Source organism: Thamnophis sirtalis, unplaced genomic scaffold (genome assembly GCF_051295495.1).
Source record: "Thamnophis sirtalis isolate CommonGarterSnake01/CBP01778 unplaced genomic scaffold, rThaSir2_p1.2 scaffold_4, whole genome shotgun sequence".
In the NCBI taxonomy this organism is placed as follows: domain Eukaryota; kingdom Metazoa; phylum Chordata; class Lepidosauria; order Squamata; family Natricidae; genus Thamnophis; species Thamnophis sirtalis.
This window is the reverse complement of record NW_028261384.1, coordinates 55,505,273-55,518,955: the sequence shown is the minus strand read 5'-3', so window position 1 is coordinate 55,518,955 and position 13,683 is coordinate 55,505,273. Positions and strand designations below refer to the sequence as shown.

General features: G+C 39.2%; 1 protein-coding gene across 3 annotated transcripts in view; it reads right to left on the bottom strand.

Moving 5' to 3' along the window:
- Window positions 1-13,683, bottom strand: part of DNAJC13 (DnaJ heat shock protein family (Hsp40) member C13) — a 130,006-nt gene that overhangs the window by 20,908 nt on the left and 95,415 nt on the right. For all 3 annotated transcript variants that reach the window (XR_015696376.1, XM_087712949.1, XM_087712950.1), the window contains 4 exons: window positions 10,461-10,580; window positions 9,888-10,067; window positions 6,132-6,299; window positions 931-1,044 (listed from right to left, as the gene is read on the bottom strand). Coding sequence is in view for 2 of the 3 variants with exons in the window: in XM_087712949.1 (XP_087569075.1) it covers window positions 931-1,044; window positions 6,132-6,299; window positions 9,888-10,067; window positions 10,461-10,580 (582 nt within the window). In the remaining variant the exon portion in view is untranslated. The remainder of the gene's footprint in view (window positions 1-930; window positions 1,045-6,131; window positions 6,300-9,887; window positions 10,068-10,460; window positions 10,581-13,683) is intronic.

Here is a 13,683-nt window from a genome sequence, read left to right as displayed (position 1 = left end):
TTGTGGCAGAAAGTACCTATTCAGAGAATTTGTATTTATGATTGTGTCATTTGCTTAACAACTATGTGATTCGGACTTATGATCCCATTATTCACTAAAAAGAGTTGTAAAATGGGATGTAGTCAGTGGGTGCCTTGATTTATGACTACTACAACCAAAATTCCAGTCTCAATTGTGGTTGTAAGTCAAGGACTACCTACCTGCAGTTGATTTCAGAATCTTACTTCTTGCTTACTTCACAAGAGACTAGCATTGTAGACAGATAAAAACAGGAGGTATGCTCATCTCTATTACTTTTGAATGTAGATATTGGAAGACAAACAAAAATACCAACAATTTTAAACTATACAAGAAATACAGTAAAATTTCAATTTAATAGATTAATTGGTGGGAAGTGGATGTATTTCCAAATGTTAGTTAATTAAATCACAAATTATGCCACTTACTGCCTTTGTGCAATGACATCACGGATTTGCATTTATGCCATGCATGTAATAATGTCATTATGCAAATGATAAAAATTGTTGTATATGATGTCAAATTAATAGATTTAAATGCTTTTTCCAAATTGTTTTGGATGGAACCTTTTTATTATTTCAAGATTTGTTTCTTGAATACATTCTGCTGTATTCAAAATTCATTTGCCTATTAAATGGAAGTTTCACTGTATATTAATATATCTGTATGCGTCATTATAAAAATATCTACAAAAAACATATAATCAGGTTCAACAAATTTAGATATATAGTTTGTTGAGCAAAAACATTGAAAAACTCAAGATGCTATTCACAAAGTTTTTCATATTAAAATAATCAATATACATTATAGCCCAGTACATCTGAAAAGAATTTATTCATGCATATGCACCTTACAGTATCAAACTTAATCCCCCAACATGCCATCCTATCAATTTTGAAAAAAATGCCTCACTGTTTTAATCATGCTTTCTTGCTGAGATTCCAAGAATTCAAGGAGTTCAATTCTTGTCCGATTATTCCAGATCAAGTAAGGGCTCTCTGTATTGCTGTTGAGCATTTTCAGAATCTAAATAAAATATTGAATTAAAAACATATCAAAGATAAAAAAAATTGATACTATCAACCATAGTATCCTTCTGGACTACTTGCATTGGGGTAATGTTGGGGATTGGAGGTTACAGTATTTCTGCTCTTTCCTCAGTGGCTGATTTTAGTCCTGGAGTGAAGGAGAGGTGGATTCAGTGGTCAGTCTTCTCTTTACTCCTATTTAATATTTACATGGTGTACTAGGAGGGGTGGTTCAGCAGATTGAATCCATTATCATCAAATTGCAATATGCTGATTTACATCACTACTTCAGGTTGGGTTGATGATCTAAAGCCCTGTCTCTTTCAGTTTGGAGCAAGATGAAGTAACTGTTTATTCACCATCATTCTCTGCATGGTCTAGTGGTGGCTCATGAGAAGTAAAGGAAAGAGAAAAGGACAAATTTGTAACTTGTGTGTTCTCCTGGATGAGTAGCTCTGTTTCTTCACATAGCTTTGTATATTGTCTTTCAAGGCAAGTCAGAAGCTTCAACTGATTCCAAATCTGGCAATGTATTGGCCAGCATTTAGACTCTTTGCTGGTTATCAACAGTGCAATTTAAAGTTCTAGTGTTAATTTACAAAGCCCTAAATGGCTTGAAAGCCAAGTTGTCTGCAGAACTCCTTTGCCCCAATGGAACTGGCTGGCCAATTTGCTACAGCTGAGGGAAGCCATTAGTAGTTTCTGATTAGGTAGTGACAAAGGCTTATGGAAGTACTATTTTTCAGGGGCAATCTCTGTTCTTTGAAATTGCCTCCCAGTGGACATTAGGGCAGCTCCCATTCTCACTGCTTTCTGAAAAAAGCTCAAAATGAAGTGTTTCCAGAAAGCTTCTGATACGTTCTTGCATAGGCATTACAGATTGGTTGTGTAAATGATTTGTATTCTATGTTTATTTAACTGGATTGTGCATGTTTAATGGTATATTTGTGAAATGTCAGGAATCCTTTAGGATTGTGAAAATTTATAAAATTAATAATAAATAAAAACATTAATAACTTCTTCCTCTTCTTACAATAGTTATCTCTGATAAGCTTAATAGAGTATTAAACATATTTTGAAGATTACAATTTTGGTTCTAAATTGCATAATACCCTGCTTATCTCCTTTTGTGTAACCTTTAATGTATGCAGATGAAATATTTTTTTCCTTTAAAAATTCAACTCTAGTTTATTAATCTCATTTTTATTATATGGATACTAGATAAAACATATGAAACTGCCTTTGCTCTGCAGTTGCTGTATAAATTAAGAGATGTGCTGCCATAGTGCAGTTATTAAGGTGTTGGATGTATGAAGATCTCTCTCAATTACAGAGTTTATTGGGTAACTTTGGGTCAAGTATTTTCTCTCAGTCTAGCTATTTAACATGTTATTCTTTTGGAGAATAAAATTAGAGGAGACTCCATTTAAGTTGCTTTCAGCTTTCAAACAGACAAAAAAATGAAAAAAGAAAACTTGGTGGTGTCTTGTCGTACTTCAACTTCAAATCACTATTGCGAATGTATGGTTTCCACAAGGAGCACTTGAGCAATATGACAGCAATGAATACGTAATGTGGTTCAGTCTCCAGTACATTCATTTATCATATGTAGCACTCAAGAGCTATTTCAAGCAAGTTTCATGTGGCAGATGGAAGCTGTGATTAAACTTTTAGTATTAACCACTCTCTATTAGGATCTGCCCAGAAAGAACATGTGACAAATTTAAAAGGCATGGTGAAACAAATTCCTATATTTTTCAAATATTTTGAATAATAAACAGAAGCTAAAATACTGAAAACTAAAGGGCTATGCAAGGTTTATCTTCTAATACTGTTATAATTGAATATTTTCATATCATGTCACTATTAAAACTACTGTGTTTCCCCAAAAATAAGTCAAAGGACTTATTTTCTTTTGACCCCCAAAATAAGTTCTTGGCCTTATTTTGGGGGAGGTCTTTTTTAAAAAAAATAGTTTTTATTAAACATTATTACCTTTAAAAACAGAAAGAAAAATACAAGAAAAGACAAAACATACATAATAATATAAAGTAAATATACAGCCTTTTGTATCGGCATTCATTAGTTATACATTTTTTTTCCAGCATAAAACATACAGATACAAATACAATTTTAAACATACAACCCCCCCTCCCCTCCCCCCCCCGCGGTGACAGTCATTCACAGCCCAACTTTTTTCTTTCCTTCCTCATTGTTAGGTCTCTAAGCCACATCTTCTCATTACAAAGTTCAGGGATCTATTACAATACCCATGTTCACTTTTAACTTTCCCCATTTTAAGTCCCTGCTGTTCTCCTTGTCGCCTACATATACCGTAAGTTCCAGCTAAGGTAATGTTCCGTTTCTCCTTTGTCCCTCAGCCAACCCGTCATTCTGTCCATTTCTGCACATTCATAGATCTTTTTAATTATAGCATCTTCCGACGGTATGGTAGTGGATTTCCAAAATTGTGCATAAGTTATTCTTGCGGCCACAATTATATGTAGGCTCAAATGCCATATTGAACTGCTTATGTTTTCTGGTTTAATGCTTAGTAGAAGGTTCTCGGGTCTCCATTCCATGTTTGCCCCGGTAACCTCTTTTAGCCATTTTTTAATCCTTTTCCAATATTTCGTGGCCTCAGTACAGGACCACCAAATATGGTAGAATGTGCCATCCTTTCTTCCACATTTCCAACACGATGGAGATAACCCAGGGAACATCTTGGCTAACCTTGTTGGGGGGAAGTGCCACCTGTAAACCATCTTGTATATGTTTTCTTTGAATGCTGTAGATATTGTAAGTTTAATGGTCTTACTCCATAGATTTCATTTCAATTATAGATTTCAATTACATAGCCAAGGTTTCTCTCCCATGCTATTAGAAGGCTTTTGTCCATCTCTACATTAGCATCTTGGCAGGTCAAAAATTGGTAAATCTTCGATAACATTTTCTTGTCTCCACCAAACAAAATCTTATCTAGCCCCTGAGGGTTTGGGTAGATCCCAAAACGTACCTTATCACTTTTAAACCTGTTTCTAACCTGTAAATATTCCCACCATTCCAAATTCTTGCCCTGCTGCTCTAATTCCATCTTTGTTTTCATGTTGCCATCTTCTGTCATGATATCTTTATATGTTATGTTTCTTGTCCAATTAAATACACTGGGATGCGTTAAGGCCTCTAATGGTGCCAACCAGCACGGAACCCTAAGATAGTATTTTTTCCTCATCTTTTCCCAGACCCCCATCAAAATCTTCCGAATATAATGTCCCACGAAGTACCTATGGGGGGTGTCTCTTTCTTGCCAGAGGGAGGCATGCCATCCCTGAGGGAGGTCATGTTCCTCTATAGCCAATAGGCGCCTTCTACTCAACATCACCCAATCTTTCACCCATGTCATGATTGCTGCATTATAGTATGCTTCCCAGTTGGGTATTCCGAAGCCTCCCAGTTCTCTACGTTTTTGCAATATTTGGGCTTTAATTCGTGCTTTCTTGCCTTGCCATATAAATCGATTCACTATTGTCTCCAAAGATTTTTAAAAAAATTTGTCCAATTTAGTTGGTGCCGTTTGAAACAGAAACAAAAATTTTGGTAATACATATGTCTTGACTGTCGCAATCCTGCCCATCAGAGACAGTTGTTTACCACTCCAATTAGTCATATCTTTAGATACCTGCTGTAGCAATTTCATATAGTTATCTACCTTGATAGAGGAACATCTCTCCGTGAGCCAAATTCCCAAGTATTGTACTTTGTGGGCCATGTTAATCCCTAACAGGCTTTGTACTTCCCTTTTCTGGTTCAGAGTCATATTCTTAATTAACAGTTTTGTCTTCTCTTTGTTTATACGTAGCCCCGCTATCCTACTGTACTCCTCTATTTTACGTAAAAGTTGTATCCCAGAAGCCATAGGATCCTCCAGGATAAAAACAAGGTCATCGGCGAAAGCCTGGACCTTAAATTCCTGAGCTTTAGCTCGTAACCCTTTAATTTGTGTGTCACTTCTCACTATTCTAAGGGGTTCTAATGTGAGGATAAACAGTAGGGGGGATAATGGGCATCCTTGTCTTGTGCCTTTACCAATCTCAATATCACCCGCCTCTTCTCCGTTTACCAATAATGTCGCAGTTTGTCGTACATAAATTGCCTGAATTGCATTTAAGAAGTTTTCTCCAAACTTCATATTTTCTAGTTGTGACAACATAAAGTTCCAATTTACCCGATCAAAAGCCTTTTGTGCGTCAAGAAACATGAAGGCCACTTGTTTATCTGGCCGAGCTTCATAATATTCTAAGGCATCCAAAATAATTCTAACATTATCTTTCAAATGCCTTGACGGCAGGAAGCCGTTCTGATCAGGGTGTATAAATTTGTTAAGGAAGAATTTAAGTCTATCTGCCAGTATAGCTGCAAAGATTTTATAATCCACATTCAAAAGTGAAATGGGCCTATAGTTTTTAATTTGGGTGCAGTCAGCTCCAGCTTTAGGCAAAGGGGTTATATAAGCCTCAGCCCATGATTTCGGTGCGATAGAATCCGTCAAGACAGCATTAAATATTACTATATCATCTCTTGTCCTAAAATTTCCAAAAAAGATTTATAGATTTCAACTGGCAAACCATCCATGCCAGGAGTTTTGTTGTTTTCCATTTTTTTGACTGCCTTTTCTAATTCATCTATTGTTATCTTTTGGTTCAGTACCCCTTTTGCTTCATTTGAGATCTTGGGTAGATTTGCATTGTCTAAAAATTCCTTAATTTGGTCCTCAGAAACTTCTTCCCTACTATATAGTTGCTGAAAAAAACCTTGGATAATTTCCTGTTTCTCCCCCTTGGTTTCTACTATTTTGGGGGAGGTCTTATTTGTTTTTTGAGATGCAGGAGGAGGCAAGCGTGGTTATCTCATGGCTGCTGCTGTGTTGCAATATTTTCAGGGACGACTTATTTTAGCTGATGTGCTCACAAGCCTGATTATTATCTGGGGAGATCAGGGAAACAGGGTAACACATTATATATTTTAGAACATGGTATCTTTGTTAAATAAAAGCACTACTGTAATAAAATGTCTCTTTTCATGTACCTCAGCAGGACTGACCACAGCAAGTTTCCTTGTAATGTAAGGGGTCAACAGGACACCGAGACTTTTTCTGATTGCTGGATTCTCAGGTGTAGTTTGCTCTTCAGAAAGGTATCCACCAAGCCGACTCAAAGCAAGGAGACTGAGTTTGGCAAGGGTATTAGCTACTTCCTATGAACAGAAAATACAAATAAATCCAATGCTTGTTATCTATTCTAATATAATCTTCTCTCTTTACAGAAAGACTCTAGATGCAAAAGATATAAAGCTTGAATCTTAACAATTCTGGTAATTGCCATTAATTCTATGCCTAGTGTCGCTATTCAGGAGAATCTTCCTAAATGAATAAATGAGAGCTTTTCTGAAGGAGTAATGGAAAAGAATAGGAATTGGAATGCCTTTTTCTTGAATTTTCCATGACACTTTGGTAAATAGCTACATGGAAATAAATACAATATTGATAAGGAAGAACAGCTTCAGATCACAAACAAGATAGAGATTGCAGAAGTTTCACATATCAACCAATCTTCATGGTAAGTTATAAAACTCCTTTGCTGGTAGTATATAAGGGTTTTCAAGCTGAAGCAGCATAATAATTTACTGTATTTTTCAGAGTATAAGATGCACCTCCCCCCCAAAAGAGGTTGAAAATTTAGGTGCATTTTATACTTGGAATGTAGCTTTTTCCAGCCCTAATTTAGACATTTTTTAGACATTTATTAAGATTTATAGGCCGCCCTTCTCCGTGAGGGGACTCAGGGCGGCTTACAATCACGGGAAGGGGGTGCAATAATAAAAGACAAACAGTGAGTAAACAAGATAAATAATAAAACACCAACTTGCATTCAACAGTCAACACTCGGGCGGGTAATTTAAGAACTTATCCCCAGGCCTGCTGGGAGAGCCAGGTCTTAAGGGCCGTGCGGAAGGTCTGGATGGTGGTGAGGGTACGAATCTCAACGGGGAGATCGTTCCACAGGGTCGGAGCTGCAACAGAAAAGGCTCTCCTCCGTGTAGTTGCCAGTCGACATTGACTGGCAGATGGGATCCGGAGGAGGCCCAATCTGTGCGATCTAATCGGTCGAAGGGAGGTAATCGGCAGAAGGCGGTCTCTCAAGTACCCAGATCCACTACCATGGAGTGCTTTAAAGGTGGTCATCAATACCCTGAAGCGCACCCGGAGATCGACAGGTAGCCAGTGCAGCTCGCGGAGGATGGGTGTAATGTGGGCGAACCGCGGTGCGCCCACTATCACTCGCGCGGCTGCATTCTGGACTAACTGCAGTCGCCGGGTGCACTTCAAGGGCAACCCCATGTAGAGCCCATTGCAGTATTCCAGCCTAGAGATCACAAGGGCTCGAGTAACTGTTGTGAGAGCCTCCCGGTTCAGGTAGGGCCGTAACTGGCGGACCAGGCGAACCTGGGCAAACGCCCCCCTGATCACAGCCGACAACTGATGGTCAAAAGTCAGCTGTGGATCCAGGAGGACTCCCAGATTACGGACCCTATCTGAGGGGTATAAAATTTCACCCCCCAGCCTGAGTGTTGGAATGTCGGCCAAATTGTTGGGAGGGAAACACAACAGCCACTCGGTCTTGTCCGGGTTGAGTACCAGTTTGTTAGCGCTCATCCAGTTCTTAACGGCCTCAAGGCCCTGGTTCATCACGTCCACCGCTTCATTGAGTTGGAACGGGGCGGACAGATACAGTTGTGTATCGTCCGCATATTGATGGTATTTTATCCCGTGCCTCCGGATGATCTCGCCCAGCGGTTTCATGTAAATGTTAAATAGTAGGGGGGATAAGACCGAACCCTGCGGCACCCCATATGTTAGGGGCCTCAGGGACGATCTCTGCCCCCTGACCAACACTGACTGCGACCTGTCCGAGAGGTAGGAGGAGAACCACTGCAAAACAGTGCCTCCCACCCCCACCTCCCGCAGTCGTCGCAGAAGGATACCATGGTCGATGGTATCGAAAGCCGCTGAGAGGTCAAGGAGAACCAGGATGGACGCATGGCCTCCATCTCTGGCCCTCCAGAGATCATCGGTCAATGCGACCAAAGCGGTTTCAGTGCTGTAACCGGGTCTGAAGCCGGACTGGAAGGGGTCAAGATAGCTAGCTTCCTCCAAGGCCCGTTGAAGCTGGAAGGCCACCACCTTCTCGACAACCTTCCCAATAAAGGGGAGGTTGGAGACAGGATGATAGTTGTTTAAAATGGCTGGATCCAAGGATGGTTTCTTCAGGAGGGGTCTCACCACCGCCGTCTTAAGTGCGGCGGGGAAGTGCCCCTCCCGAAGGGAGGCGGTCACGACTGCCTGGATCCAGCCATGTGTCACCTCCCTGCTGTTGGCAACCAGCCAGGAGGGACACGGGTCCAAAATGCAGGTGGAGGCGCTTACAGCTCGAATGGCCTTGTCCACATCCCCAGAGGCAACATCCTGGAACTCAACCCAGAGATGGTTTACCAAGTAATCCCCCTAATGAGGTGCTAACGAGTGAAGCATCTTCCGGGTAAAGCATGCTTTACTCCACTCATTAGCACCTCATTAGGGCGAATATTTTTTACTGCAGCATACTGTTGGAAAAATTTCCTGGTTCGTTCCAGTTGGGGGAAACTGACAACGAAAGATTTGAAAATTGCTTTAAGAGGTACTTCTTTTGTTCAGTTTCTATTTTGGGGAAATAATCCTTTCAACGGTAAGGCAGAGAGTTCCTGTAACTGTGATTTCTATTTTTGGGGGGATAATCCCTTTAAGGGCAAGGCAGGGATTTTTCCTATTGGCTATCTGAGTTTTCTCAATGGTTTCCCTCAGGAAAATGCTGGGCTGGTTTGTTGATTCAGCTTTGTTTTTACTAGGAGCTTTAGGCTGAATGCCCAGACATCTAGTTAAACTTATTAAGAGTTTCCCAGACAGCCTGGGGAAAGAAAAAAAGTGGCAAAAATTGTCATTTTATTATACTATTGTTTTTGCTTGCTTTTCTGGTGTTATGGGAATAAAAATAATACCTGGTAGGCACAATTCCCCCCCCCCCAAATTTTCCTCCCCCAAAACTAAAGTGCATCTTATACTCTGGTGCGTCTTATACTCCAAAAATACAGTACATTTTTCTAGACTTTCCTCTTTTAAGATGCTTGTGCAAAAGCTCAGGTTTCCAAATCACTATATTTTGTAATTGTCATTTGTATCTTGAATCTTTGGGAATCTTGAGTCGCTGAATCCTTCCTGAATCTTTCAGGAATTTAATTACTGTAGGTTACAAGTAGTCCTCACTGAACAACTCTAGTTGGGATTGATAACTCCATTGCTAAATGATGTGGTTGCTAAGTGAAATGTCACACAACAATTTTGCTTAGCAAACACAATTCTGACAATTCACATTCACCCAGATCTAAGCCATTTTTGGAATAAAGTAAGGAATTATCTCCATTTAATTCTTCTTATCCACCTATCTCTCCCCCATCTCTTCTATTACTATACCCTGCTTTGTACCAACAGAAGGAGAACACTGAGTATTGCATTATTTATTTATTTATTCATTCATTCACTCACTCTCTCGGAATGCCTCTTCAATTATTTATCTAAAATCCACAATACACATTCAAGGGTTTATTTAAAAGCATATTAAACAATCCTAAATATTTAAAATTAATCTGTACATGCCTAAGAGCATGCTAGAAATATTTTTCAGAAAATTTAAAATGTAATATTTCATTATTTTAAAAATTAGCAATCTATTAGCAATGCATAATGATTACCTGCTGATTAGAGTCTTCACTCTTTTTAATGCCACTCTCTTCCAGTGTATAATCATAGTTGAAGAGGTAGCCTAATAAATACCACAGAACGCCAGCTTGGAACAGATGTGTCTGTAGCCAATAATCCACTGCAAATGAGCTGACACATTCAACTCCGATTGAAGCCACACGTGGAATGTTCTAAGCAGGAATAAATACATTTGTTTTGGGATTTTAGTGACAGCTGTTGAAATTTAGTAGGAATTAAGAGATCTACTAATGTAACATGCATATTTCTGCTTCCCCCTAAAATGTATTGCTTATAGCATAATTGCTTATATTATAGTATGCTATAATATAGTATTATAGTATAATTGATGTGCAATAAGATAAATAGTCTACTGATGCCAGAAGCTTACTCTGTTTAACAAAATTAGTTTAGCAGGCTAAGATAAAAATGTATTCTTCACACGCTAAGAAATATGAATCTCTTCTGAATGAGATTCTCTTATAAAAATACACAGCATCCATATCCATGTAGGAACTGTTTTGAAAGAGTTGGAGCATTAACACAGCTGCCAAGCAAGAGTTTACCTTGCCATAATACAGCACTCTGCAGAGGTCCTTAATAATATTGGGCATTTCAGTAATTTTCTCTCTGCAATCTTCAAACTGAGCAGCCACGCTGTAACATTTGCTAATGTGTCCGCACACCTATGAATAGAAAAAATATATATGAGCCTGATGAGCACTGTAAACTCCATTAACTTTTCAATTTGTATCTCAGTAAATGAGACTAAATTTGGATCCAACCAGTGTTTTTCTAATGAGAACAATTATTAAGTAGTTCTCGACTTACAACCATTCATTTAATGACTTTTTGAAGTTACAGAGACACAAAAAAAGTCATTTATGACCATTTTTCATACATATGACTGTTGTGCAGCATCCTATTGTCACATGATAAAAATTCAGATGCTTGGTAACTGGTTCATATTTATGACTTGCAATGCCCTGAATCATTTAATCACATTTTGTGATCTTCTGACAAGCAAAGTCATTGAGGAAACTAAATTCACTTAAGAATCTAACTGAACAACAATACCTATGTGAAATAGGCAAAATTGACTTAACTGTCTCATTTAGCAACATAAAGTTTGGGCTCAATTGTAATTGTAAGTCAAGGACTACCTGTACATTACTTATATATTTATATATTATTAGTGTCTTACATCCTGGTTTTTATTTGAGGCTTAAAGGAGTGAAGTGGTCACTTTTTGCTTTAATTTTCTCTATTTCTGCCCCTTTAACAGTTGCCCTGCTTGTGGAAATGTAGTTAAGTGATTTTTTCAATAATTATTTTCATATTTAAAAGTGCCTTTTTCTTAGGATCCTTGATTGTTTAGAAGGGAACATTTGGAATAAGACAATCACAACTTTGATTTTTAATGAATGATTTTCCAGTCCAAAGAAACTATAAAGATCAATCAGCCTAACATCAATACCAGAGAAATTCCTGGAAATAATAATAATAAAACAACAAATCTACCAACACTTAGAGATAAGCAAAATTATAAGCAAAAATTATAAGTTTTGTCAGATATTCTTTGATAAATGGTGTGCTATTACGTTTTTTGACAAACTGACTACCGAAATGTTGTTTGTGTTTGGACTTTAGTAAGATATTTAACAAAGTGGACCACAACATGCTACTTGATAAAATAAAAAAATGTGGACTAGATAGCATTACCACCAGATGGATTAATAACTGGTTGACCAACCACATGTCTAATCCTTAATGGAATTATATCTACAGTGGGGCAAAAAAGTAATTAGTCAGTCACCAATTGTGCAAGTTCTCCCACTTAAAAAGATGAGAGAGGCCTGTAATTAATGTCATAGGTAGATCTCAACTATGAGAGACAAAATGGGAAACAAATCCAGACAATCACATTGTCTGATTTGGAAAGAATTTTTATGCAAATTATGGTGGAAAATAAGTATTTGGTCAATATCAAAAGTTCATCTCAATACTTTGTTATATATCCTTTGTTGGCAATGACAGAGGTCAAACGTTTTCTGTAAGTCTTCACTAATTGGCACACACTGTTGCTGGTATTTGGTCCATTCCTCCATGCAGATCTCCTCTAGAGCAGTGATGTTTTGGGGCTGTTGCTGGGCAACATGGACTTTCAACTCCCTCCAAAGGTTTTCTATGTGGTTGAGATCTGGAGACTGGCTAGGCCACTCCGGGACCTTCAAATGCTTCTTATGAAGCCACTCCTTCGTTGCCTGGGTGGTGTGTTTGGGATCATTGTCATGCTGAAAGACCCAGCCAAGTTTCATCTTGATTGCCCTTGCTGATGGAAGGAGGTTTGCACTTAAAATCTCACGATACATGGCCCCATTCATTCTTTCCTGTACACGGATCAGTCGTACTGCTCCCTTTGCAGAGAAACCGCCCCAAAGCATGATGTTGCCACCCCCGTGCTTCACAGTAGTGTTCTTTGGATGCAACTCAGCATTCTCTGTCCTCCAAACACGATGAGTTATGTTTCTACCAAACAGTTCTACTTTGGTTTCATCTGACCATATGACATTCTCCCAATCCTCTTCTGGATCATCCAAATGCTTTCTAGCAAACTTCAGATGGGCCCGGACATGTACTGGCTTAAGCATGGGGACACATTTGGCACTGCAGGATCTGAGTCCCTGGCGGCGTAATGTGTTACTGATGGCAGCCTTTGTTACGTTGGTTCCAGCTCTCTGCAGGTTATTCACTAGGTCCCCCCGTGTGGTTCTGGGATTTTTGCTCACTGTTCTTGTGATCATTTTGACCCCATGGGGTGAGATCTTGCGTGGAGCCCCAGATTGAGGGAGATTCCCCCTCCCTGATTTTATGTGAGCCGCCCTGATTCCCCTCAGGGAAAAGGGCGGCCTACAAATATTAATAAAATCAAATCAAATCAGATTATCAGTGGTCTTGTATGTCTTTCATTTTCTAATTATTGCTCCCACAGTTGATTTCTTCATACCAAGCTGCTTGCCTATTGCAGATTCAGTCTTCCCAGCCTGGTGCAGGTCTACAATTTTGTTTCTGATGTCCTTCGACAGCTCTTTGGTCTTCACCATAATGGAGTTTGGAGTGTGACTGTTTGAGGTTGTGGACAGGTGTCTTTTATACTGCTAACAAGTTCAAACAGGTGCCATTAATACAGGTAATAAGTGGAGGACAGAGGATCCTCTTAAAGAAGAAGTTACAGGTCTGTGAGAGCCAGAAATCTTGTGTCAAGGCTGCTTCACTTAGTAACCAAGAAAGAAACCACTCAACTCCATTTTGCAGAATTAAGAGTACTTTTACTGGTCATGAGTAGATAGTAGCTAAGCAAAGCGAGGTCTGAGGCAAAAGCGTGCATAATCATAGATATCAATATGTGACCCAACCCCCTCCCTCCATAGTCCAATCAGTACACCCCACAGGTGTCATGTGGGGGACATCTTCAAAATACATCATCAGGCTGGTATGCCGGACAGTTGGTCTGGGCGGCAAATCCTTTATCTGCAGCATGCGCATTAGATGGTGAGAACACTTCCCTTTATTCAGTCTCTCCAGTGCTGACACTTCCCCACCCACAAACAATGCCCCCCTCCCCGTTTCAATGGCAGCTGAAAGCAAGCAGCAAAACAGAGGCTGACATCTTGCTTGTTTGTAGATGACCAAATACTTATTTTCCACCATAATTTGCAAAAAAAATTCTTTACAAATCAGACAATGTGATTGTCTGGATTTGTTTTCTCATTTTGTCTCTCATAGTTG